The following is a 26,356-nucleotide window of genomic DNA, read 5'->3' as shown; positions in this document are numbered from 1 at the left end:
AGAGACAAAGAGACAAAGACAGGGGAATCTGTTTTTTGTTTCCCAGTAAGACATTCACAGCTCTTACACTATATATTATGATAAATATTTTTGCATAAATTCCATAAGAATAGAAATAACACAAATTTTCTCTTGTCATATGCAAAAAGTAAAAGTGGAAAACTTTTTAATACATATACATATTAAATTTTCTGATTGTGTGGACGGATGATATTGTCACAGAAAACTTTTTCCATTCACAGTATTATCAGTTATATTCAGGAGAGTCAACAAGCATTGACTCCTTATCAGGAAATTTTTCGACAAAAATTAATATGCACATTTTCTTTATATTAAAAATTAATGCTGAGATTTGAACCATAGATTGGATCATAGGTTCCAAAACACACTCTGCTTAGAATAAATGCCACTCAATGTTGGCACATTGCTCTTTCATGAGAAGGCCTAGTGTTTGCTACTTTCTGTTAAGTGTTGTTCTTGGATATACATAATGGATGTGTGTGTGTGTGTGTGTGTGTGTGTGTGTGTGTGTGCGTTGTTTTACCATCTGTCATAGTCAGGGTTTCTATTCCTGCACAAACATCATGACCAAGAAGCAAGTTGGGGATGAAAGGATTTATTCAGCTTACACTTCCATACTGCTCTTCATCACCAAACGATGTCAGGACTGGAACTCAAGCAGGTCAGGAAGCAGGAGCTGATGCAGAGGCCATGGAGGGATGTTCCTTACTGGCTTGCTTCCCCTGGCTTGCTCAGTCTGTTCTCTTATAGAACCCAAGACTACCAGCCCAGAGATTATCCCACCTACAAGGGGCCTTTCACCCTTGATCACTAATTGAGAAAATGCCTTACAGTTGGATCTCATGGAGGCATCTCCCCAACTGAAGCTTCTTTCTCTGTGATAACTCCAGCTGTGTCAAGTTGACACAAAACTAGCCAGTACACCATCTAAGTCATTACAGCTTGAATTTTAGAGGTAAGGTCTAACTACAGTAACACGAGAATTATTTTCATTGTTCTTTACATATTCTTTTTCCTCTTCCTCCCTAGTGACCCGCCTCCAGACTCTGCAGTCCTCTGTGACTTGGTACCATGTGGTATGTGATATTCTAAAAGGGCATTCATTAATGCATCTGGAATCTCCTCAAGGGGAATCATTACACTCACAGTCTTCTTGCAGATTAAAATTAAAACTTAACTTGTGTGGATAACAAAGAGCAGGGGGCAACCTAGTGGGAACCCAGTTTTTACCTCATTCTCTCCTATAGCATTATGATCTCATTCATTCGGAAATGGCCTTCAGCACCAAGTTAAAAGGATCCACACCAATCCTACTGATTCTCCATCCACTCCACCCCCTGCCACGCCCTGATGGTTCCTCAGCACTCTGATACCATTACCATGGCAACCACAAAATTGCAGCCCCTCTCCCTCAGCTCCGCACCAGACAACATCATTTCTCTGTAGAGAAGCCATTCTGCTTTGCATCTCTTTTTCTACTTATCTTCCATGACCCCACCCCACCCCCTGGCTTTTCTTGGCCTACACTACTAGAGGTCAGAGAAGTAATTTTCTTTTTTACTTCTCTGCTCTTTTAAGTGTGTAAAATACCCATTGTTTTCAGTAGTTATTCATCTATCAGTTAAAAAGGACATGGATTGAAATATTGAACTTTTAACAAATTCTATCTCCATTTTACTATCAATATTTAATTTAAGTAAACATTGGTACAAAAAATAGCACCACAATAAACTGTGTAAGCTTTCAGGAGTAGGTCAGTGTTGTGTCCAGCCAGCAGATCACAGCCTGGGTTCTAGCCTGGAAAGGCATTTTGGAAACCTGGAAGAGAAGAGGGGCTAGGCAGCGAGAGAAAGAAATGTAGCTAAGATAACATTCTGATCAAAGCTCAATTTTACTATTTTCAGACACTCAGTTATAAAGGAAGGGGGAGGGAACCCGATTTCCCGCCAAGTAACTCGGGGTCCAGTAGCAGGACGAACACGTGTGTGCCTCCAAGCAGCAAAGCGGCAGGGTTCAGCAGTAGGCGTGGCAGGAAGAATGAGCAGGAAACTCCACCCTTGAGCAAGCAGGTTCAAGCAAGTGGGGGAAGGGAAACCACAGGTCAGAATAGTTATTGAAACATTTCTACATCATTTTACTATGGTACAATGGGGGAGAGATAAGACGTAAGACATCTTGCTGTGAATGGAAAAAGAAAGATAGAAAGAGGGCTCCCAATGGAGGAGCTAGAGAAAGTACCCAAGGAGCTAAAGGGATCTGCAACCCTATAGGTGGAACAACATTATGAACTAACCAGTACCCCGGAGCTCTTGACTCTAGCTGCATATGTATCAAAAGATGACCTAGTCGGCCATCACTGGAAAGAGAGGCCCATTGGACACGCAAACTTTATATGCCCCAGTACAGGGGAACGCCAGGGCCAGGGGAATGGGAATGGGTGGGTAGGGAAGTGGGGGGGAGGGTATGGGGGACTTTAGGGATAGCATTGGAAATGTAAACGAGGAAAATACGTAATAAAAAAAAGAAGGCAAAAAAATTTCACAATTAAAAAAAAAGAAAGATAGAAAGAAGAGAGCAGGAAAGGAAGGGCTGGAGGAAGGAAGAAAAAAATCATTTCTAGAGCTACAATCAGAGAGAGAGAGAGAAGGGGAGGGGGGACAGGGAGAAGGAGACAGAGAGAAACAGAGCAAACCTCCCTGTTCAAATAACAACTCCAGCTATTATTTAACACGCATGGCATTATTACTGAGCATCTCTGAGTGCTTAAAAGGAATCATATAATCATTCCAGTCATCATAACTATCCTCTAGGGGAAGTGCTACCACTATTCCCATTTTGAAAAGAAGCAAATGTTGGCAGGAGGTGACTTGCCTGTGGTGACATGATTATTTAAGTGACAGAGCCAGTATGCAAACTCCAAGTCTAGTAGTAGAGTTGGTAGCCTAGCTGTTGGCACTAAAAACAAAACGCTTGCCTGCCCTGGGTTCTGAGGAAAGTTATTGAATGAATAAATTGTGATGTTAAAGATTTTAAATAAAAAGGACTCAGAATTAACAATGATGATGTTTTTTTTTTTACTTAAAGTTTTTCATGCAATATATTGTTGGTTTCCCCTCCCCTAACTCTCCCTACCTGTCCAAATTTATGTTCTCTCTCTCTCTCTCTCTCCCTCCCCCTCCCCCCCCTCTCTCTCTCTCATAAAGAAAACCTACAAAAATGAATATCAAAGCAAAGAACCAAAAAATAAAAATACACCAAAATGAAAGGAAAACACACTAGAAAGATGGTGGCGCTTGTTTATGTTAGCCAACTACTCCTGAGCATGGGGTCTGCTCTAGAGTGTGATTGACACACTTAATGATGCTCCATTGAGGAAAACTGATTTTTCGTTTGCCAATAGTTATCAACTACAAATGACTCATGCTGGGACCCCATCTAGCTTGAACCTGTGCAGGTCTTGTGCTTGCTATTATAGTCTCTGTGAGTTCATATGTACATCCATCCTGTTTTGTCTGGAAGACATTGTTTTCTGGGAGTCATCCATGATACTGTTAATAACCAAACGTGGTAGGTAAATTTTTGAAATTGAAAGACTCAGTAAGGAGACAGCTATCGTGTAGGGAAGGCTGAAGTTTGTGGCATGTTAACAATACACATCACCAAGAATCATTCCTTAAAGGTTAAATAGAAACCATACTTGGTACTGTAAGAAAAAGAAAAACTATTTTAGAGAACGAACAATGACTTCTCTGTATCATTCAGTCTGAGTGATCTCTCGAGAAGGGGGCTAGAGAGTATCCCATGTGCTGTGCCTGAGATGGACTGCTAGGTCTGGAGAGTAATATCCCTTTCTGAGTTCCTGCCTTAAATAGGGAGGTTCTCTAAGTCTAATAAAGATGCTTTTTGTTCTAATTAAAATTTGACTTGTTTTCAGGTTTGCTTTTTTAAATCTTAATGCCACAACCAAAAATTCAATGTCAGGGCCAATTTGGGGGAATCCTTTTCCTTACTTACCCCCCCCTCAAGAGTTTTGAACTTTTCATATTACATTTAAGTCTTTAGTGGATTATGATTTTGATTTTTGTATACGGCACAAGACAAGGGTTCAACATCATATGCCACTTATTGAGGACTCCATTCTTCAGCCATTTTATGTTCTTGGTACCATACCAGGGTACCATCTCTGGGTAAAATTATTCCTGACACCTCCCTTGCACTTCATTAATATTTGAGTTTGTTTTCAGACCTCCCTCTCATCACATTCCAACATGTGATACCCCCACTATTCTTTTTCTGATTTGGCTACTTGGGGACAAGTTTACCATTTTTGGAGGGGAAGCATTACCTATTCCTATTGAGAGCTCTTTAATTGTCACATACAGTGGCTACATGGCTATGTCCGATAGCTGTGCATTAAGTGGCACTTGACCCTTATTCTTTAGTGTGAATTTAGGTGTTCTGTGAGAAGACTTGACTTCAATTGCTCTGCTGGCATTTCCCTAGGTTGAAATTGCCCTAGTCCACACTTATAGATTGCACTCAGCTTTCTAGTGGTATATAGACACACACCCGGTAAGGATATCCAGACAGCTTTAGTCTGAAATGCTCCAAAAAGCACAATGGTTGGTTGGAAAAAGCCATAAACACTGTGGTTGAACCACAGAACTTCTAGTTTTAATCTTATGAGCTCTGCCACTACAATCCACTTTTTAAAATTCTTCCTTTAGTCTCTGTTTTGGGGGATCATCACATGGTGTTGTGAATATCACTGAGCTGTAATTGTTGATTCCTTTGAGTTTTGTTTTTTTTTCTGTGGTCCTTAGGAGTTTAAAGCCGAAATCCTATTGGATACATACTCAGGTCTGTTAAGTGAACAATCCATAATCTTGGCCATGAACTCCAGGTATGTAAGCTATAATGTTCCCTGATTTCGCTGACTAAATAATCTTGCAAATGGTATAGATTTAAAACATAATCACAAGGAGTTAATTATTCATAACTCATTCAGTCTATTTCAGCAAGCATAGTTTCTCTCTTAGGGTCTCTCTTAGAGTTTCTGGATTGCATGGATAATCAGATAATTTTTGTCCAATGGTGGTCAGGTTTCTTTGGTAATCAAGTTGAAGATGCTTACTAAAACCAGAAATATTGACATGTGTAAAACATAGTACCATTGGCTAGAGAAATGTGGTAGGAATACTGCCCAATTACCTGAGACACACTGTGGATCTGTAGATTTGCCTGGGCATGTACTCAGACTATAACTGCATTTCTAGGGAAACATATTCTGATTTCTAAACAACTGCATACCACATTTTGAAAGAACTTCATTCTTTTATTTTGTACTTTAGCATCGTTTTGTACTCAAAGCATCGTTATTAAGAGACTATTGAAACTTAGGTGCCATATAAAATCCCAAACTGCATCTCATGCTTAGCATTTTCATTCTAAGAAAACTCCAATCAGGTTGGGTTGTCACTGACTGGGCTTTTCTATTCTTTTCTTTTGTCAGTTTTGTAGATCCTCTGGTGCAGTTTGAATCACAATTGCAGATAATAGAGCTATCTTTCAGAAAAGTATTTTCCATGCCAAGTCTTAGCACAGTGAAAGCAATGGGACGGACCTCTGAGGACACTGAGGACCTGGAGGTAGGCTCTTTCTTCCTTTACTAGTGACAAGGTCTTGGCATGCACTGCAGTAATCAGCATAGTGCACCTCTGTGCTTAGAATTTGTCTATATCTTCATTGTTCTAACATGTAATAGTTTCTCTCACTTATCCATACCCCTGAAATCTTCATGACTATAGTCACTGGATTTAACGATAGCACAAGGCCTATAGAAACAAATGAGTGAAGACAGAGTTAATTGGTTTAGGAAGAGAAAGGTGTTTGTTGGGAACTACTGAAAGCAGGGAAAGGGCAGACAGAAAAATGCAGGTAAGAAGCATCCTAAGATCAGTAACATATGTGGTTTCTGTGTTGTCTTGTCTACATTACTACATCATGCATGAGAGCCATAATCTGGAGCTGCAACTGATGCAAGATGCTAATGAGTGATGGAAGCTGCTAGTGAATGATAGAAGATGCTAGCCAGGTGTGGTGGTGCATGCCTTTAATCCCAGCACTCGGAAGGCAGAGGCAGGTGGATTTCTGAGTTCGAGGCCAGCCTGGTCTACAAAGTGAGTTCCAGGACAGCCAGGGCTACACAGAGAAACCCTGTCTCAACGCCGCCCCCCCTAAAATGATAGAAGATGCTAGTGAGTGAGGTCTTAGCAGCAGAGCCACCTGCCCCTCACCTTTAACACACTCAGTTTACAGTAAGAAACTTAGGACACTTAAATGCAAATATATAAATCTGGCTGATTACACATTTCTGTTTTATTTTTCAGAATTTATACCAAAATATTTTCAACATATTTGAAGACACTCTTCTTATTTTAGTGTCTAAAGACTTCTACAAGATACAAATCTTAAAGGTAAAAGCAAAGCAAATGGTTTTATTCCAAATATAAACAGTTTGGAACATTCTGCTTTTTTCTGGTTGGGCATATTTGCCTCTTCATCTAGTACTGGAATGTTGGAATTCTTTTCTAGATTTCCAATGATGTGAAATTACAGAGTTAACCACTTCCTTTAAGTTGTTTAAAAAATAAGTTTTCTGAGGTAGTACTGATGGCCAATAGACTTCAACTGAGAAGTTAAGTCTTCTGCAGAAATTAGGGGGGGGGGGAGTAAAGAACAGTATTGGTGTAAGCTCCCTTCTAGTCTATACAACAATGGTAACTCTGTGATGATGCCTGTTTGTGTTATGTTGATCACTGCTGAAGCTAAGGACTCTGTCATATCTTGATTTCTGTTGCTGTGTTAAACACCTGAACCAAAAGCATCTTAGGAGAGGAAGGGGTTTACTTGGCTTACAATCGAAGGTTATAATTTATAATTGCAAGGTAGTCATGCTGGCAGGAACTCAGACAGATGCTCACACCATATCTGCAGACAAGAGAAAAGAGAAATAAATATACCCTGGTGTCCTGTTTGCTAAGGATGCTTGTGTTCAGCTAGCTCTCTTCATTTACATAGCTCAGGACAAATTGCCCAGGAAATGATGTAATCACAATGGATTAGATCTTCCCGTATCACTCATCACAGATCAGCTCCCCATAAACACAACTAGAGGCTTAGGAAATTTCTCAACTGGGTCCCTTTCTCAGGTGATTTGAGGTTATGCAAGTTAGCATTTAACAGGAACCAGCACACATATCCATGTACAGCTTATCTTCATGTATACCACTTCCTATGCTTTACTATACCCATCAACATTCATAGATTAGACTCACAGTTCTCCAACACAACAGTGTTGAGAGCTTTAAGAGTTGGATGGATGTTGAGAAGTATTCCCTCAGCAATTAATACCATAATCATGAGACTAAGTTCTGGATAAAAGCAGGGTCTTGCCTGCTTCCTTCTCTTTCTCCTTTATTCTCTTCCCTCTTCTGCTTTCCACAATGGGATGTGTGACAAGGACTCTTTGACCCTGAACTACCTCATACCCTCAAGAATTAGAAGAATATCTAAGAACACTTTATTTTTAAATCACCTTGTCTCAGATATTCTGCAATAACTTGAAATGAACTTAGATAGAAAATTGGTACCAAAAATAGGACTGTTCTTATAACAGTACATAGTAATATGAAGTCAGTTGGGAAAGTAGGTAACGAAGATGAAAGAATCTGCAGACACGGGCTATGAATAGAAGTTTAGTAGCCATTGTGGGAGCCAGAAAATGAGCTACAGCAGAAGCCTAAATCTAAATCTTCTTATGAACTGCTACTCTGTCCTCAGACAGGACATGGGTAGAAAAATGTAAACAAAGGCCACATGGATAAAGTCTCAGAAAAGAGGAACCAGGTGCTGGAGTCTAACATAAAGGGTAATCTCCTTAGACATCTACTGAGACTTGGAGGAAATGTGCCCGTGTTTTAGAACTTCAGGAAAGGCAGAACTTGAATGTGAGATCCTCTTTTGGAAGAAGTTAAGATGTCAGTAACTCTATCTTGTTTGTTTCCATCTTGGAACTAGGTTATCCAGAAGAAGCTTCTAAGTTGCAAAGTGTCCATTTCCCTACACTGCTTCTTTTGGTCAGTTATAGTAAAATGAGAGAAGGGAAACAAAATGTAAATGTTAAACTTTGAATTACAAGTGTTGTACAGTGCAAATATATGGATAACTCTCACCCTGGACATGGAAAGGACAGCAGCGTGTGCTTGAGATGGAATGCTAATGAACTGGAGATCGATCTGAGCTTACTCAGCAGATCAGTCTGCACAGAAGACAACCAGGTCCTGCCCATCAAGTGGACACTGGGAGAAGCGTCCTGAAGTCATTTCAGAGATTTTTGAGGCAAGATAGGTTCTCAGAGGCATGGTTTCTGGAGAGGTACTCAAAGGACCACAGTGTTAGCTAATCTGCAGCATGTGGACACTCTGCTGAGAACCCCAGCAATCCACACCTCTACTGTCCTGGCTGTGACTCAAGCAGGTCCAGGTGTAGCTCCCCCCACGACTTGGAAGGTGTAAGCTAGAAATCTTAGCAGTTTCCTCTATCATGGTGGCAGTTCTATGGGTATGCAGGCCTCATGGTGCTGTCTCCAGAATATGTAAAACAAGAGGCAGAATAATTCTTGAGTAAGTTGACATTTCTGAATCAGATACAATTTTAGTTCTCTCTTAAAGATGAAATACAAATTCCATGCTTTTCAAAGGGAAAATATGAACTTAAACAAGAGGTAACATAACATCCTCGTCTTATACAAAACATTTAATGACACCCAGAAGTTTGTATTATAGTGAATATCAGTAACTATTGAATGAATTTAATAAAACATAAATGTGAAAGTATAACAGTGGAAGTTGTACAGTCATTGAAAGGTTGGGGTTTGTTGCAATTTTAGATAAAATGAGATCAAGTATGGATTAATCAGTAGACAATGTTTCCTGCCTTGGTAAAGTTGGAAACTACATAGAGGAGCCTTTCAGAAGTGAAAGTACTGTGGTTCTAAAACAGCTGTTGTGTTTCTAACAGGAAATGGCCAGTTGGATGAGTGAGGACAGTCAGTACCAGCAAGAGCGAGCAATGATGGTTATCACCAGGGTATTAATCTTTGCATCCAAGAGGGTCAAGAAATACGTAAGTCACTGACTTCAGTAATGCTCCTGACTCAAGACTGCCTATCTAGAGAGCTGCCTGCCAGGTCTTAGGTCTTGAGATTACTGATGCTGGCTTAGTACTAAGGAACTGGGAGGGAGGGTTATATAAAAAGAGTCCACAGCCTCCATGAACATGAATCAATGAGAGCAGTACTTTTTCCAGTGATTGACTGAACTGTATTCTATTTTACACACATCCAATGGGCATGTCAAAACACAGAATTTTACTGACTAAATAGACTCTCCTCTGCCAACCCAGTGTTATTTGTAGTATCACAGATATTTCAGTCTTACCGTATCTCCTGTCTTTTAAAATATTTTATATTTTGTTTTGAATGCATACAATTGTGAGGGCTCTCAGCAAATGCTATGGCTTACAGAATAACAATCCTCATGGGGCTAAAAGGAAATCTGGTTCAACACGATTCAGTACGCAAGGTTGGTTCAAATTTCTGGAGTCTGACCCTGGGCAGTTTATTGTAAGTATATTTAATCACAGCATAATTTGGGAATTTTCCTGTGCAACACATAGGGTTATCTGGATAATCTGTATCGGGTTGCCTCTGTGCATGGGAGGCATGATTACACTGAAACTCTTCTCAAAGTGTGTATCACTTCCTCCAGCAAGGTGGGTTCTAGAGATGAGCTACATGTATTATTGTAAAGGCCTAGGGGAAAATCTGTGTGTCTGATAGTACAGAGTGTGATCTGGACATGCTTAGGGAAGTACCTATTAGGAGAAAGGTATGAATAGCTAAGGTTCATAAACACGTGGTCTGTATTCTTAGTGTTCATTTTTCTACAGCCTTGCAAATACTGGGATATAACTACACTCAACTGTTAAATTTCTTATGGAAAGTGAAGAGATGTCTTGATTGTCAAGCTTTGCTAAAATTTTCTGCTTTGAATACATCATTGCTCTCCTTCTCAGAAACCTTACACTGTAAACATTTCCCTCCCATGGATGCTTACATCAAGAGTTCCTTTTCCAGTTAATCCTCCAAGTAACTTTCAAATGTGCCCCACTAATCGTTCATTTAATTACTTAAATGAGGCTTAACATTAAGAATAGTTCATCTCTAATATATTTTCTCTGCAACTCCTAATATCTGCCAATCACCCAGCATTTATTTGATGCCAACCACTTATCTGTTTTCTGTCTAGTCATGCACTTCTCTCTGAATATGTTGGTATAGTTCACTAAGTCACACCCAGGGAGCAGGTCAGACATTTGGAGTTTTGTCTTACATGACCAGTCCCTTCTCTCCTTCTCTTACTGTAGCCTGGGACATGTTCCTTTGTCCACAGGACACTTCGGGTGTGAAAAACATAATCTCATACATTCAGGGGTGAATCCAAAGTCACACATTGTTAATTTCAACACGTTGAGAAAATCCACATAGTTCTATTTACCAATTAATAGTACCTAGCTAGCACTGCAGTGGTTTGCAGTGGTTACTCAGGCCACAAGGTGGCAGACCATTAGCACTTTTCAGAGCTTTGCTAGCTCTGGAGCTGCTTATCTTGATCATGAGGGCATCAACTTCATTAAGTCAGCCTTGTTTTAAAAATAATATCATAGAAAAATGATTAAGTCAATGAAAAAAACAAAAATCATATCATATGTATATAACTACATGATCCAAACTACTGATAATAAATTAAATCCCAGGCTTCCTACAGGTCTGCTATGTCTATCTCAGTATCTAGCACAAAGAATATTAGTTCTGTCCTCTGATTACATTTTAAGAAAATTACATATTCTGTGTTACAGTGATGTCCGGACACTAGGCAGATACTTGTCTTGGTCATTCCAAGTTTCAGAAGCTCTTGGACTGTTAAGGAACCTTGTCTCTTACTAAAATACTTTTTAAAATGGCGATTCCCCTCACATGATGATATAGAGACTATCCTACACTCCACAAATACCTATTCATTCAATTAAATGGCACATATATCTGCATGCAGAAACCTGGCTTCCTAGATCAGCTAGGATTGTTATATTGTGCCATTGATAGAAACATTGCTCCTGTCTTTGCTCCTTTGGCACATTGAAAGGTGAATGCATTGCTACCAGCCTCCTAAAAGAACAAAAGAGAGAGAGCAGAAGATAAGACTCCAGTGTGCAAAATGGCCAATGAGAAGAACAGGTCCCCTTGGAGTTCGAATGGAGCAGAGACTGCTCAGGCAATGATCAGTCAGAAGAAAGTCAAAGAAAGAGATTGGGCTAGGTCTTGTGGATTTTTTTATTTATTGATGTCTAACACATTATCCCATTCTTTTTTTTTTAAATATATTTTATTACGTATTTTCCTCAATTACATTTCCAATGCTATCCCAAAAGTCCCCCATACCCTCCCCCCTCTCCCCCATTTCCCTACCCAACCATTCCCATTTTTTTTGTTTTGTTTTGTTTTTGGACCTGGCGTTCCCCTGTACTGGGGCATATAAAGTTTGTGTGTCCAATGGGCCTCTCTTTCCAGTGATGGCCGACTAGGTCATCTTTTGATACATATGCAGCTAGAGTCAAGAGCTCCGGGGTACTGGTTAGTTCATAATGTTGTACCAACAATAGGGTTGCAGATCCCTTTAGCTCCTTGGGTACTTTCTCCAGCTCCTCCATTGGGAGCCCTGTGATCCATCCACTAGCTGACTGTGAGCATCCATTTCTGTGTTTGCTAGGCCCCGGCATAGTCTCACAAGAGACAGCTATATCTGGGTCCTTTCAGCAAAATCTTGCTAGTGTATGCAATGGTGTCAGCGTTTGGAAGCTGATTATTGGATGGATCCCTGGTAATGGCAGTCTCTAGATGGTCCATCCTTTCGTCACAGCTCCAATCTTTGTTTCTGTAACTCCTTCCATGGATGTTTTGTTCCCAATTCTAAGAAGGGGTACAGTTATCGTCCATGAACTACATAACAAATTTAATATTAGCAGTTTGAGACAACAGATATATTTATCCAGCAGTTTCTGTTACCAAGGGTCTGAGTATAAAAACTAGACACCCGTGGTTGGTAATGTTCTTGTGGGATTGAAGTTCAGCTCTCAGCTTAAAGGCTGATTGAAGTTAAAGGGAACCCAAAGTTCAGCTCATTGAGTTTGTCCTTTGTGGACCTCTGTCTCTCCTGATTCAGTTCTCTCTATAAGGCTACAATCATGGATTTTTATCTCTCTGGAGCCATAAGCTGACATAAACTTCTCTTTCTTAAAATGGGATGAGGGTTTTGAGTTCCCATTGGCACACTGCCCTTGTTTACCTTCCTTCTTTCCAGCGCCCTCACAAGATGTCAGTATGCTCTTTAGTCAATTGTGTGTATACACAGAAATACAGCGAATTGGTGAAGGGTTTTCCCTGCTGAACTTCTCAACAGCAGACTAAATAGAAAGTGATGAATGACCAATACACCAAAACCACCTGTCTAGGCTAATAACCACTCATCTTAGTAGCAAGGAATATCTTACCAGCTCTGCAAGACAAAGGCTGATGAAACAGTTTATCCTTAAAAAACTATACCCACAGGGTAATAAAGGATATTCATGTCTTCACCAAAAAAAAAAAAAAAAAATCTCCGTTTATCTCTCTACCTACTTCTGTAGTTGCATTGAGTCGAGACAGATATGTTCTTCAAGACAAAAGTTTAAATATTCAATTAGCCGATGTGTTAAAGAAAGTATGGGGAGAGATGCATAAACTGTGACAGTTGCTTGGATATTGGAAGCACATCCTTTGAGGGTTTTGTTCCTTTTTAAAAAAGATTTTTTCATTTACTATGTGTATGTGAGTACATTGTCACTCTTCAGACACACCAGAAGAGGGCATCAGGTCTCATTACAGATGGCTGTGAGCCACCATGTGGTCGCTGGGAATTGAATTCAGGACTTCCGGAAGAGAGGGTTTTGTTCTTGTGGGGTTTAAACAATTAATTTCTCTGGTAAGAGCCAACCAACTCTAGGAAGAAAATAGTTTCACAGTTCACACATAGAGTCATTTACAGTGTTTTGCACAGGAAAACCGAAGTTTTACAGTAGTTTGAAAAATCTTCAAAGCTTCAGTCCTGAGCTGCACACCAGCAGGAGATCTCTGCAGGTCTCTAGTTTATTGGTGTCTTGTTCCTCCACAGACGGCTTTGCTACCCACTGTTGCTACCTGCGTTAGGAAATAAAAAGTAAGGTTGAATTACTATAACTTCAAGTAATTTTCTAGGAACTTCTGCCTACGTTCTCTCTTGTTTGCTTACTTTCATTCCACAAGACAGGAAGGAGGCTCATCAGCAGAGCCAGGGTCTGTATACAGGCTTGAAGTCAGTGGTTTCTAACACTGCAACCCATAATTAACACAGTAACTCATGTTGTGGGGACCTCCAACCACAAAATTGTTTTCATTGCTACTTCCTAACTGTGATTTTTACCACTGTTATGAACTGTAATGTAAATATTTTTGAAGCTAGAGGTTAGTCAAAGTGGCAGCGACTCACAGATTGAGAAAGGCTGGTGAGTGTTCTTCTCCTACTTAAGAGGATCCAGTGCAAACTTTTAACGTTGATTACAAAAAGCTAATTCACTTTGCCCTTTGTTCTCCAATTAGCCGAGTATCGATGCTCCGTGTTTAGGTCTCCTGGCTGCAGAGCTCTCCCTCTTCTGTTCCCATAATGACCCAGAGATCATACAACAAGCAATGGCAGGGATGAATTATGTCCTCTACATCGCCTTGTGTCAGAATTGTAAGAACAGATCTCCATCTTTTTCTCATTTCATTAGAACTTGTTCTAATTATTTGGATTTTTAATGAAATCTCTATGTCTATGATTTATTTGTAAATTCTACTCCAAGATCTGTGACTTTATTTTCTAAAATATGGATTTAAAGATTACCTAACTATTGTCAAGGAAATTTTGTAATTAAATAGTTGGTACTTCAAGATATAGCTACACTTCTTTGGTTACTGTTGAATAACAGTGATAAGAAGGACAGGTAGTGTCAGGAAAAAGGGGGAAGGAGAAATTTTGCAAATGAAGCTCTTGGAAGAGGCATGTTTCTGTCCTCATTGTTACAATAGACAAAGACTCAAGGAGCTGTCAGAGGCCATATTGAGTGCCCACACAACTATAAGCAGTATCTGAAATCTAATGACTCACAAGTAATGTGGGAAGGTTTTGTCTTATTAGGAAGGAAAAACTATCCTTAGATAATGTTATTTATTATTTAAGATTTTAAAACAAGCTAATTGGGGGGAACTAGTTCCAAATACTTTAATTGTTCACCAAAGTAAACCTAAAGATGGCCTCTAAGAATAAAAACACCCCCAGCATTCAACAAGGAAAATTTGAAAATGTCTGACAACCAATAAAAGTACAGTCCATCCAGGTGCAATAGTGTACATCTGTAATCTTAGCCCCCAGGAAGCATATGGAAGAGGATTTTGAATTCAAGACCAGACTGGACTATGCAGTCAAATCCTGTCTTTAAGGAAAAACAAATAAGAACACATACACATATACATATATACATATATACATATATATATATAATAAGTATATATATATTGAAAAGAAAGAGTAAACTACAACCCACTATGAGAATAAAAAGCAGCCAAAACTTATTTTAAAAAATCCAAGAGATAATGTAACTCATAGACAGGGATATTAAAAACAATTATTACAAACATTTTGAAAAGACATATAATGTCCCACTACTCAGAAGGCTGAGGCAGGAGGATCATGAGTTTGATGCATTCTGGGTTGCATAAACCAAATAAGAAGAAAAGAGAGAAAGAAGAATATGGGGGAAAAAAAGAGAGGAATAGAGGAATCCATGAATGCATACTGAACTTTTAGAGGACAACACACTATCTGAAATAAAAAAACATTTGGGCAAGATTTAACAGCAATTAGAGACTGCAGAAAATAAATGGTCTGACTTACTGCAACAGTACTTATCAATGGTTACGTGCTGAAAAAAGACTAAACAACGCATAAAGATTAAAATTTTTAATTCTATAATAATTACAACTTATATAACCCCTAAATTAATAAAGTACAAAAATATAAAGAAGCACAATAAAGAGACATTTTTTTTTTTTTTGGTTTTTTTTTTTTTTTTTTTTTGGTTTTTTGAGACAGGGTTTCTCTGTGTAGCCCTGGCTGTCCTGGAACTCACTCTGTAGATCTTGGTTAAATTATTTATCACTAGAGATATGGATTTGAAAGTCTTAAATTAGAAACTAGAATTATTTACCTGTAATAGATTTCTCACTAGAAACAATGAAAGTCTGAGCCAATGAAATAGAGAAAGAAAAATTATCATCTTACAGTTCTTTAACCAAAAAATGCCTTTCAAAAACTAATTCAGTAATGATATCTTTCAGATATGCAAATATTCTTTATCAGCAGATCTGCATTGCAAAAACTGTTATAGGAAATTCCTCAAGAAACCCAACCCATAGTATGGAAATTTAGATTTTTCTCTAACTAAAGGAATGAACTACTAGAAATTGAATCTATATAAATAGATAGCATAATACAAAATTAATTTTTTCTCTTATTTTAAATCTCTTTGAGTGATACCCAATTATTTATGACAAAGATAAAAATAATATAAAAGCAAAGTGAATATGATAAAATAAATTAAAGTTTGAAGGGGATAAGCATAGTAATACTTTTAAAGATTTTTCTACTAGGCACAAAATCAGGAAAAATACCATGGAAGTAAACTATGTTATGCTAAAATGTACCAATAAAACTTAACACAGCAATTAAGATAATGTATGGAGTTATATACAACTAACTAACATGGAGATAAAGTCAATTCACAAGATATTCTTAATCCAGATAAAGTCCATAAAAAGGAAAGTAAGAAGAAACTAGGTAAGAAAGACAGAAAACTCCAATTAACTCCAATATAATAAATAAAAATGTTCAAACTATTCCTGAATAAAAGACAGAGATTGTTGGATTAGACAAAATGCAAGACCCAACTGTATACTGTCTACAAGAAACTTTTTTAAATAGGAAAACACAAATAATTATTTAAAAGAAAAACAAAAACATACTAATAATAATCAAAAGAAAATCAATTATGTGTTATGTTAATATTAAAAGACAGATTTCAGGGCTGGTGAGATGGCTCAGTAGGTAAGAGCACCCGACTGCTCTTCCGAAGGTCCAAAGTTCAAATCCCAGCAACCACATGGTGGCTCACAACCACCTGTAATGAGATCTGATGCCCTCTTCTGGTACATCTGAAGACAGCTACAGTGTACTTACATATAATAAATAAAATAAATCTTTTTTTTTTTTTTTAAAAGAGACAGATTTCAGAGCAAAAAAACCTGTTTCTGGAGGAGAAAGCTATTTTGTAATGATGAAGTAATGAAATAGTTTGCAGATATAATAGTTCTGAACACTTGGGTGCGTGAAAACAAAAAAATAAATCTTCTATCATAAAAATAGAAATAAGTTTACCACAAATAGAAGTGTAGAATAAACAGTTTCACCATTATATTCAGAGACTTCAACAGCCTTCATTCAGCAGTTTGTAAGCACACAGAAAACCATTAAGGATATAGACCTGAACCATCATAACTTAGCTGACATTTACCAAAACCTGCACCAGCAACAGAAAACTGAAACATGAAATAGACCCTATTTTAAGCTAAAAAGGAAGAGAAGGAGAGGCAGGAGGAGGTGAATATTTTCTGACAAAATGGTCCTAAATTAGAAATCAAAATAACAAGTACATGGAAGCCCAAAACATTTGAAAGCAGAATAATGTGCTACCAAATAACCTGCAGACCAAATACGAAAGACACAGGAAATGCATTTTGAATGGAATGAAAATAAAAATCTAATGTGCCAAAATGTGTGGCATGCTGATAAAGGAGTACTGAGGAAAAATTCATAGGCTGACATACCTGTCTTGGAATGGAGAAAAAGTCTCAGTCCTGAGTAGCCTTCATCTAGAAAAAGAATAAATAAAGCCAAGGACAAATAAAGCCAAGGCAAACAGAAAAAGGGAATCAAAAAAGATAAGAATGAAATAAAAGGTACCAGAAATCAGAGTATATATATATGGAGGAAGGAATGGCAGATTCCTTGGGGGTGATCATGAAGACAAGAAGAGAGAAAACTTGACTTGCCAGTGTTAAATATGGCGTAAGAGCTTTATAAGCTCTGGATTCATGCCCCCTTAAGCTTTTATGAGAATTGACTGTGAGCACAGTGTTGAGTAGACAGAGGACAGTAGGCATCCGGAACTGGGTGGGAAAGTGGAAGTACCAGCATCTTCTGTGACATCAGTAGTCAAATGAAAAGTTTATATTCTTTTTCCCCCCCTTTTTAAAACACAGCCGATGTTGTAAAATTCAGATCTTCTAAGCCAAGTGAGGAAGGAAGCAACATCAAGATTATGACATCTGGTGTTGAATCCCTAGCCAAGATGACTCAAGGAGAGAAAACCAAAATTGCCCAGGTACCCTCGCTCCAGCTCTGCTTCATTCTATGTAGTTTGTTAAAATGTAGCATTGCTTTTAGTAATTTATTTCCTCAAAGTTGATGTTTTCAATAAGGAAGTTTCCTTTTCTTAATTCAGAAAGACAAATGACTAGATAACTCACACATGTGGTTCCTTACATTTTATGCCAATGTTTCCCTATCCTCAAATATAGCAATTTAAACTATACTACTTGTTATAAAGTGTAAATTAATAGATGTTTCTTAGTTATACTTCTATATGTGAGTAACTTTCAAACTTTTGACAAAATTAATGGAGTCAACAATCAAGTCTTTTCTAAAATGTGACAATTCCACACACCTGCCACGAATAACAAAATGGCATTGTAAGTTAAATTTTATTTTTCTAAAAGACCTATGAAGTTTTACATAAAGGCCTTCAGATACTTACACATGCCTATATTTCCAGCAGTCAGTTCAAGGCTAGCAAGTTCAAGGCCAGCTTGAGTTGCATACAGATATCCTGTTCTCAAGGGGAAAGGGGGAAAAAAACCCCTGTTTACAGGATGTGCTGTCAAGCCTTAGCATTAATCAGATAATTTTTACCCTATTCTAATCTAGAGAAACCATTAAGCTCTAGAATTCTACATACTCTTTCATTCTTCACAGTTCACACCTCTTACCTAGAAGCTTGTGAGGCTCCCCAGCACTGGGGCCCAGTGAATGCCTTTTCAGACATACATACTGAGTACATCTCAGCATATGTTCTCGAGAGAACCCTCAGACTAGCTTCTCTCTGAGGGTGAGAAGACTGAAGGCATTGCTCCTTCCAAACCCCATATAGAGAGCAGTGCTTCTCTTCCCGTGACTGACAGGGTTAGAATTGTGCAAGGCTAGGGACATGACAAAGCAATGCACTTAAATGATAAATGTGCTCAAAGGACACAGAGGTGTTTGCTATATCCATGCACCCGATGGTGTCCTTTACAAAGACAAGGGGGTTTCCTCTGAACATAACCTCATGAGACCGATTATGAACATGTCTATTTCCATAAGGAAACTACGAATCTATATAAGTTTGCAAGCAAACCATTCTTCATCCACCCACTCTCCCTTCCAGCGCAATGTCAGGCAATAGAACCGACTATCCAACTATTCTCCTAGCAGCTATCACATGTCAATAGCGCATCAGCTAGGGGCGGGACTTCCTACTAACCACCCCAGTCCATGGTGGGATTCTGTAGAGGTATTTCTCTCTCTGTCTCTCTTTGTGTCTCTCTGTCTCTCTGTCTGTCTCTCTCTCTGTGTCTGTCTCCCTCTCTGTCTCCCTCTCTGTCTCTCTCTGTCTGTCTGTCTCTCTGTCTGTCTCTCTCTCTCTGTCTCTCTTTCTCTCTCTCACTGAAAAGAAAATGTATCCTTTCATCCTAGCTCCTCCAGCATCTCCTCTGAACCACCTTTGTTTCTCACCAAGTTGAATATGTTCATGGTAATAGTTGGACACCAAAATTGTCTTAAAAGCAGAGGATAAGTTTTGCATAACAGTACCTGGGACTTCCATCATCATTGCACTAACACTACCACAAACACACTTTTTAAAAATATAGCTGTCTCTTGTGAGACGATGCCGGGGCCTAGCAAACACAGGAGTGGATGTTCACAGTCAGCTATTGGATGTATCACAGGGCTCCCAATGGAGAAGCTAGAGAAAGTAACCAAGGAGCTAAAGGGATCTGCAACCCTATTGTTGGAACAACATGATGCACTAACCAGAACCCCGGAGCTCTTGTCTCTAGCGGCATATGTATCGAAAGATGGCCTAGTTGGCCATCAATGGAAAGAGAGGCCCATTGGACTTGCAAATTTTATATGCCCCAATATAGGGGAATGCCAGGGCCAAAAGAATGGGAATGGGTGGGTAGGGAAGTGGGGGGCGCTATGGGGGACTTTTGGGATAGCATTGGAAATGTAATTGAGGAAAATATGTAATAAAAATATTAAAAATTAAAAAAAAATAAAATAATTTTTTTAGTAGAGAAAGCAGCTTCCATAGTTCATTTTGTGCTCCTGCCTTGTCCAGAGCATCCCCTACAGTGTCTAAGATTTGTTGTTTTGCTTACACTGGTAGTCACAAACATTCTTTTGGTTTCAGAGTGTGGGGCAAATATTACTGCCCCAATTGCTGACTGACTTTGTGTGGACTCTCCTGAAAAAACTCTCTTCTCCTAACAACAAAATGGCAATTGAGGCGGCATCCTTACTGAAGCTGACTTTGGAGTTTCATGCCCAGAAGATCACCAGGGTAACGTGCCTGGCAGAGAGCTAAGAAGAACAGAGCGTGCTCTCAAAAGTCTGCTTGTCTGTTTCTTTACCTCCCTGCCCCTTGCTCTTATTCCCTGAGTCACTTTAATCAGAAGAGGCAGTTGTGAAACATTTCAAATGGGGAAAATTGTAGAGACTGTTCTTATGAATATTCACTTACCAATTACGTTAAATTAGAACATTCTGCCATGTTTACTTTGTTGGCTTTTTAAAAAAGAAATACATTAGTAAAAATACCTCTAATCGAAATCTCCCATGTAGCATTTAAGAAACATTTTCAAGGACTCTCAGCTTGAAGTTGCACTGGCTATGGAATTTGTACAGCCCAACAGAACACGAAGTACAGAACTATGTCTCATTCAAAGTTCAAAAATAGTAGGTTTCGTTAGCTATTCCATTTACTTTATGGCTTCCCTCTCTCAATTCCTTATGTTATTTTCATTTGCTATTAGATGTCTAAGTGAAAAGAAAACTTATTTTTATTATCAGCATATTTTGACCATATATACACTGTATAGTGGCAGAATTGTAAATATAAGAATAAAGTTAAATGCAGAATAAACAAAATAATGAAATGTGTATTGTGTAGTTCATACATGAATATTATGTATGTCAGTTTTACCAGGAGTTACACAAAACTAACACAACAGCTTTTAATTAACATCTTATCATTCACATATCTTACTAATATTTACTGCCTTCAATGCACTGACAAATAAGGAAAGACTGAAAAGAATTAATAGGTTGCCATGGTATCACTTTAACAGAATGCCTTTAGAATGGATAGTTTACAGTAAATGTTCATTTCCTACAGTGCTTAATTATGGGAAGCCCAAGGCTTGTATCTAGCAAGGGCCTCCTTGCTGTATCGTCTTGTGGCAGAATACTTGCAAGAGAACACTGAAAAACAAAGAAGGGGCTAAACTCATTCTCTTATCACAAACTTACCCCCACAATAATAAGCCTACTCATTGGGACAACTAATATACTAACTACTCATGAGCAGTGACCCCCACCATCAGGACCTAATCATCTCTTAAAGGCTTCATATCTGAGGCTGGCGAAAGACTCTATGGGTAAAATTTTTGCTGAGAGATCATGGAGACATGAGTTTGATATCTAGAACCCATGTAAAAGCAAGGCCCAGTGGAGTGTGTCTGTAACTCTAGCACTGGTGGACTGAGGCAGATGGATTCTTGGGGCTCCTTTGCTTAGCCCAAAGAGCAAACTTTAGGCTCAAACACATCCTAAATCAGACACATAAGGTAAAGAAATGGTGTTTATGACATCAATCTCCAGCTTCCACATTCATCTACACAGGCAAACACACACACACACACACACACACACACACACACACACACACACACAGAGTTGCATTTGAGAGCTGAGTTTCTAACATGACATTTGGGAGACATACTTAGACCATAACACCTCATTTTTTTCTTCCCTTCTGTTTCATTTTTCCAGCTTAGTGGTTGAAGTTTAGTTTGATCTCTCTCATATTTAGCTTCTTTTCCCATTGAGCCTCTCAAACATCATCCTAGACGCCCGAAGCACTGTAAACATTACATTTAACTGGGGCTGCAAGAACCATGCAAGCCTCACCTATTACAAGGATTTTCTGTGCTCCGTGCTACTGTTGGGGCTCGAATTACAAAATTCAGCCTGAAAGACTAACAACTTTTCAAGCTGACAAATCCAAGCTAAATTTAGACAAGCGTGAAAGGACCTTCTGGATAAGAGTCCCCACGCAGATCCTTGGGTCATAGACCCATATCACAGTCTTGATGGTGATAGACATACAGGACTCACAGTTCCCTCTCCTGACACAACTGTGCACCACAAGAGAAGGGAGGCAAAGGGAAGCCATTCAAACACAGAAAGCAGGCAGGGCAAAGTTTACCTCGTAGAGAGTTCTCATTGCTACTATGGGCAAGAGCATTCATGCCACAGGCCAAACATAACTTGAGGGGAAATGGGAGGTTCGTGGTCATCTCCTTAACCAAACAGAGTTCCCAACACAATAGGAAAGAGCCCTCAGAGAGCCTCCTAGGAGACGCCATAGCACATCACTGGAGGCAGGAACAGGGGTCAAACAGAAAACTGGAGATGGGAAACTACCTTCTACTACAACAAATCAGTAACCAAAGAGAAACTAATCCAAAATGGAACTCAGCAACTTATCACCTCAAGTTACTCTTGTAGAGCTTTCTGTCCAGGTATCCTGCTCTTACATGACTTGATTCCTGACCATTAATAAGTATTTCATTGCATTCATGGAAGTATACTTTCTGTTACTGCTTTTTGGTATGCTAATTGCTAGATTGGTCATTCCAGTAAAGGCTGAATTCCTGGAACAGAGAAATGGCCCCTTTTAAAAGTGCACAAGGAACTTGACATCTCTGTTGATGGAGGAAATTCTTCTTCCAGGTGTCTAAAATTGTGGAAGACATCTATGAGCAGCTCTGTGGGAATCCTTCCCCCATGATAAAGAGTGTCATGCTGCACGTTATCAGTGTGTTAACACGTGCTTCCCCGAAGAAGGTCATCTTTCAGCTCATGGAGTTCCCAGTCCCTGCAGACAAGTAAGGCCTCCCCCAGGCTGTCCCGCTGCACATACTGGTCCACAAACGGCCCACAAGCTCCTCAGTCACGTGGCCCAGGCTTTATCCTCTATTCTAGTCAGGCCCAATTTCTTTTTCTGAAAAGAAATTTATTTTTGCATCATCTAGGTTGTCTGTACATGTTTTAAATAGGATCATAAGTTACATGTTACTTTGTGCAATGCTTAGCACACAGTAGGACCTCAAGACTGTATTAATGCCACTATTGGGAGAAGGGGTTAAATTGTGATTGTTACAAATCTTACCCAAACTTTTTTTTCAAAAAGAGAATGTATTTTTTTTTGTCCATTGTCAACTTTTTTTTTCTTGAGAAAACCCTCAAACATACAAGGTTTTCTTATTTATTTATGAATTTTGTTTTAATGTACAAGTGCTCTGTCTGAGTGTACACCTGCATGCCAGAAGAGGGCAACAGATCCCTTTATAGATGCTGGTGAGCCACCATGTTGCTGCAAATTGAATTCAGGCCCTCTGGAAGAGCAGCCACTGTTCTTAAGTACTGAGCCATCTCACCAGCCCGGGTTTTTCTTATTTATAAAGGGCAGACATAAGCTCTTCCCTTTATAATAAGGGCCAGAGAAACCGCTCATTGGTAGGTAAGTACTGCTCTTACAGAGAGCCAGAGTTAACTTCCCAGTACTCATATGTTGGGTGACTTACAACCAACTCTGAATCCAGGGAATTCAAGGCCCTCTTCTGCCTTTCCTAGGCACCCACTTGCATGCATGCACACAAAAATAAAATTAATCTTTTTTTAAAATTACTGAAACCAATTGAGAATTTTCTGCCCATTGATGCTTATCTGAAACTCATGCCCATTAATGGTCATCTGAAATTCATGACCTAGGACCACAAGAAATATTAAACAACAAAACCTTGTTACTCTGAGTCTATGAGTCACTTCAACTCTAATAGGTGCATTAGGAGAGATTAGAAAAATCATATGGTTCTATTTCTACAGTTCATACGCTGGGGGAGGAGATGAAGGTTTCACCTCCCTTCTGCTGGCTGTAACAAACTTAGAATTGCAAATGGTAAACATGATTCTAGACACCTTGTGTTTGCAGAACTCTGCTACTGCTGTGGCAAGCAGCAAGTATGGAGGCAAGTGTTGCGTCTGAAGTGCTGAAGACAATCTTGTTAATACTAAAAGGAAAGCCTGGGGAAATAGAGGAAACACTGGGAGAAAAAAGACGTTTCTCCCTCGATGCCACCAACATGATGCCTGTGGCGGTAAGTGATGCCATGAGCGTTTCTATTCTATGTTGTCTTCCTGATCATGACACTCCTCCTATCAGCACAGATTAAGCCCCTCCTCCTTGACCCAGCCCCTTCTGATCATGGATGCATGCATCCAATACATATTCATTGATCAGAGCATGCATTCTGTTAAGATATGGAGACAAAGAACAAATATGTACATTTGATATCAAAGGAAATATATAGCTGTACATGTTGGGGAAAGAAGGTGACAGTGATAATTTAAGGTAAGTTGGACATGGCACTCCTCCATATTGAAAGGACTTAAAATCAGAATCCTGAGCTGATGCAGGACAATACTTATATGCATCTTGGAAAGGCAGAGAGCAGAGCAAAATCTTGTCCTACTGGAAGTGTGGCTTGTATAGCAAGAAGTCCAAGAATCAGAAGGAGCTACCCAATGGCAAAATTGTATGTGACTATAAAGAGATAGCCACTAGCTAAGTCTTCACTAGTCACATATGGAGCTGATATCACCTATGTCCATCATGTTTCTCCCATGGACCAACATCATCAAGCCTGAGAGACAACTGAGAGAAATGTTGTGAAAAGGGATGCTGTTTTTTATTAATATGAGGTGTGTATGGATGTGTGTATGGATGATAGTGGGGATTATGGGGGTCACTATACAGGGGTCAAGAGATTCAGGGATGACTTGCTGCATCTCTTGTTGACTGTATCACTTCCCTTGCTTTTTAACAAGCCTAAGAAAGACTTTTCTTACTAGTAAGACTATTTATTCCCCATGGCCACATAGGAAGTGAACCTTGGGCTATATGCCCTCATTGAGAACTGGGTTTCTTTCCACAAATCTGACAGCTGGAAGGGAACCATTCCCAGTGCCTTGGAATCCTGTTACCAAGAAAGCTTGGCTCAGTTCCTGCTTCACAACAAATTTAGTGAGTGTGGTTGAATGAATATACATGCAGGCTGAAGGAGACTGGGAAGGCTTGCAGCCATTCTAGCCCTCTATATGACTGACAATCATTGGAGGGAGACAGTTGCCTATTTTAACTCCACTTTCCTTTCCTTCTAGGCATCTCAAGCCCTGTGCACATTTCTACCTGTGACTTCTTATGGGAAAGTGGTGGTCAAGTTATTCCCTGAGTTCCTGATGGCCCTCTTGCTTCAACTCTCCTACTGTAGTCATCATTTAAAAAATACGGCACAGGACAGACCTCTGTAAGAGAATGCGAGTTCTGATTCAGTGGGCGATAGGCATGCAGACACTCCCTTGGGTTTATATGGGACTAGCTATAAGCCAGTGGGAGATTCTGTTCTGATTTATTTCAGTCTTCTCTCCTTGAAGGGTAGAGTGTCTTCAGAAGAGTAATCCTCCTGAGGCTATGAGTGTTCACTAGCCTCTCCCCTTCATATGTGAACCACATAGAAAGAGTGAATCACACAGAACACTGTTTATTCCCATTGCCCCTGTGGTCAGATCAGTGAGAAGCAGCAGCAGCTACATACAGTTAAGCTCTGCCATTCAGAGAATCCCTGATAGGAACCTCTCAGAGTTAGCGCAACTGCAAACAACAAGCGGAACAGTGTGTGCAAATAGTCACTGTAAACTGGAAGCTATCTCACAATTTGATATGGATATGAGGTGGGGTGGGGGCCGTATGACATCAGTCCTCTATTTCATGTCAAGGTTCACAATTTCCTTTTGGACAAGAGAGTTAGTTTTCCTGCCTTGAGAGGAAAGTCTCAGTATAATTGTCAGCAATTCACCATGTCTGATATGAACATCTACATTAAACAGAGCACAATCAGTCTCATTTAAAATATGTAATCCTGCCTCTAGAGGTGTCACGGGTGAGACTGATGTGTCTTCTGTGTGTCAGTAGGTGTTACAGAAGAGAGAGGCTGTGTCTATGCTCAGTGTGTTCTGACCTGTGAATATCTGATAGCTTAGTTGCCTAACATTCCCTGAAAATAGGAGGCCCAAGACAACTAACAACATGTCCTTCATGGTGTGGGCCCAGTTCTCAGGTCAGGGAGCTAGTTGGAGGCTAGAAGAACTTTGTCTAAGACTGCAAGTACCAGGTGTGAGTGAGCCCAAGAGTGAGCCCTTGCCACCAGGGTAGGCCCAGGTGAGGAATGAGCCTGAAATGTCATAGGCCCCAGACAGCTAGCCTAAGACAGTCTGTCACTGCACAGACCTGTTGGGTTTGGGAGCTTGTAAAGACATGGGGAAGGAGGGAGGTAAAGATGAGGGGTTAGGTGCATGATGTGAGGATTATAAAGGGAAAACACCAACACAAAGATCGAAACTACACCCTAGAAAAAGCAAGAAAGTAATCCTTTAACAAAACTAAAAGAAGACAACCACAAGAACAGATTCCCAACTTTAACAACAAAAATGACAGGAAGCAACAATTACTTTGATTTCTCTTAACATCAATGGACTCAATTCCCCCAAAAAAGACATAGACTAACAGACTGGCTACACAAACAGGCCCCAATATTTTGTTG

General features: G+C 39.5%; 1 protein-coding gene and 1 non-coding gene across 3 annotated transcripts in view; both read left to right on the top strand.

The window, feature by feature from the left end:
- The window catches only part of Mroh9 (maestro heat like repeat family member 9), a 57,089-nt gene that overhangs the window by 5,238 nt on the left and 25,495 nt on the right, over window positions 1–26,356 (top strand). For both annotated transcript variants that reach the window (XM_021172569.1, XM_021172577.2), the window contains exons 3-13: window positions 1,051–1,097; window positions 4,845–4,924; window positions 5,534–5,669; window positions 6,411–6,497; window positions 9,103–9,207; window positions 13,814–13,949; window positions 17,573–17,694; window positions 19,825–19,974; window positions 22,428–22,582; window positions 23,689–23,854; window positions 24,918–25,063. In XM_021172569.1, the coding sequence (XP_021028228.1) occupies window positions 1,051–1,097; window positions 4,845–4,924; window positions 5,534–5,669; window positions 6,411–6,497; window positions 9,103–9,207; window positions 13,814–13,949; window positions 17,573–17,694; window positions 19,825–19,974; window positions 22,428–22,582; window positions 23,689–23,854; window positions 24,918–25,063 (1,330 nt within the window). The remainder of the gene's footprint in view (window positions 1–1,050; window positions 1,098–4,844; window positions 4,925–5,533; window positions 5,670–6,410; window positions 6,498–9,102; window positions 9,208–13,813; window positions 13,950–17,572; window positions 17,695–19,824; window positions 19,975–22,427; window positions 22,583–23,688; window positions 23,855–24,917; window positions 25,064–26,356) is intronic.
- LOC115032479 lies at window positions 25,675–25,808 on the top strand. Its single transcript, XR_003838151.1, has one exon. It is a non-coding gene; the product is annotated as a small nucleolar RNA SNORA17 (small nucleolar RNA).

The sequence above is a fragment of the Mus caroli genome, chromosome 1 (genome assembly GCF_900094665.2).
Source record: "Mus caroli chromosome 1, CAROLI_EIJ_v1.1, whole genome shotgun sequence".
NCBI classification, from domain to species: domain Eukaryota; kingdom Metazoa; phylum Chordata; class Mammalia; order Rodentia; family Muridae; genus Mus; species Mus caroli.
The sequence above is the reverse complement of the archived record's forward strand: the minus strand, read 5'-3'. Positions and strand labels throughout refer to the sequence as shown.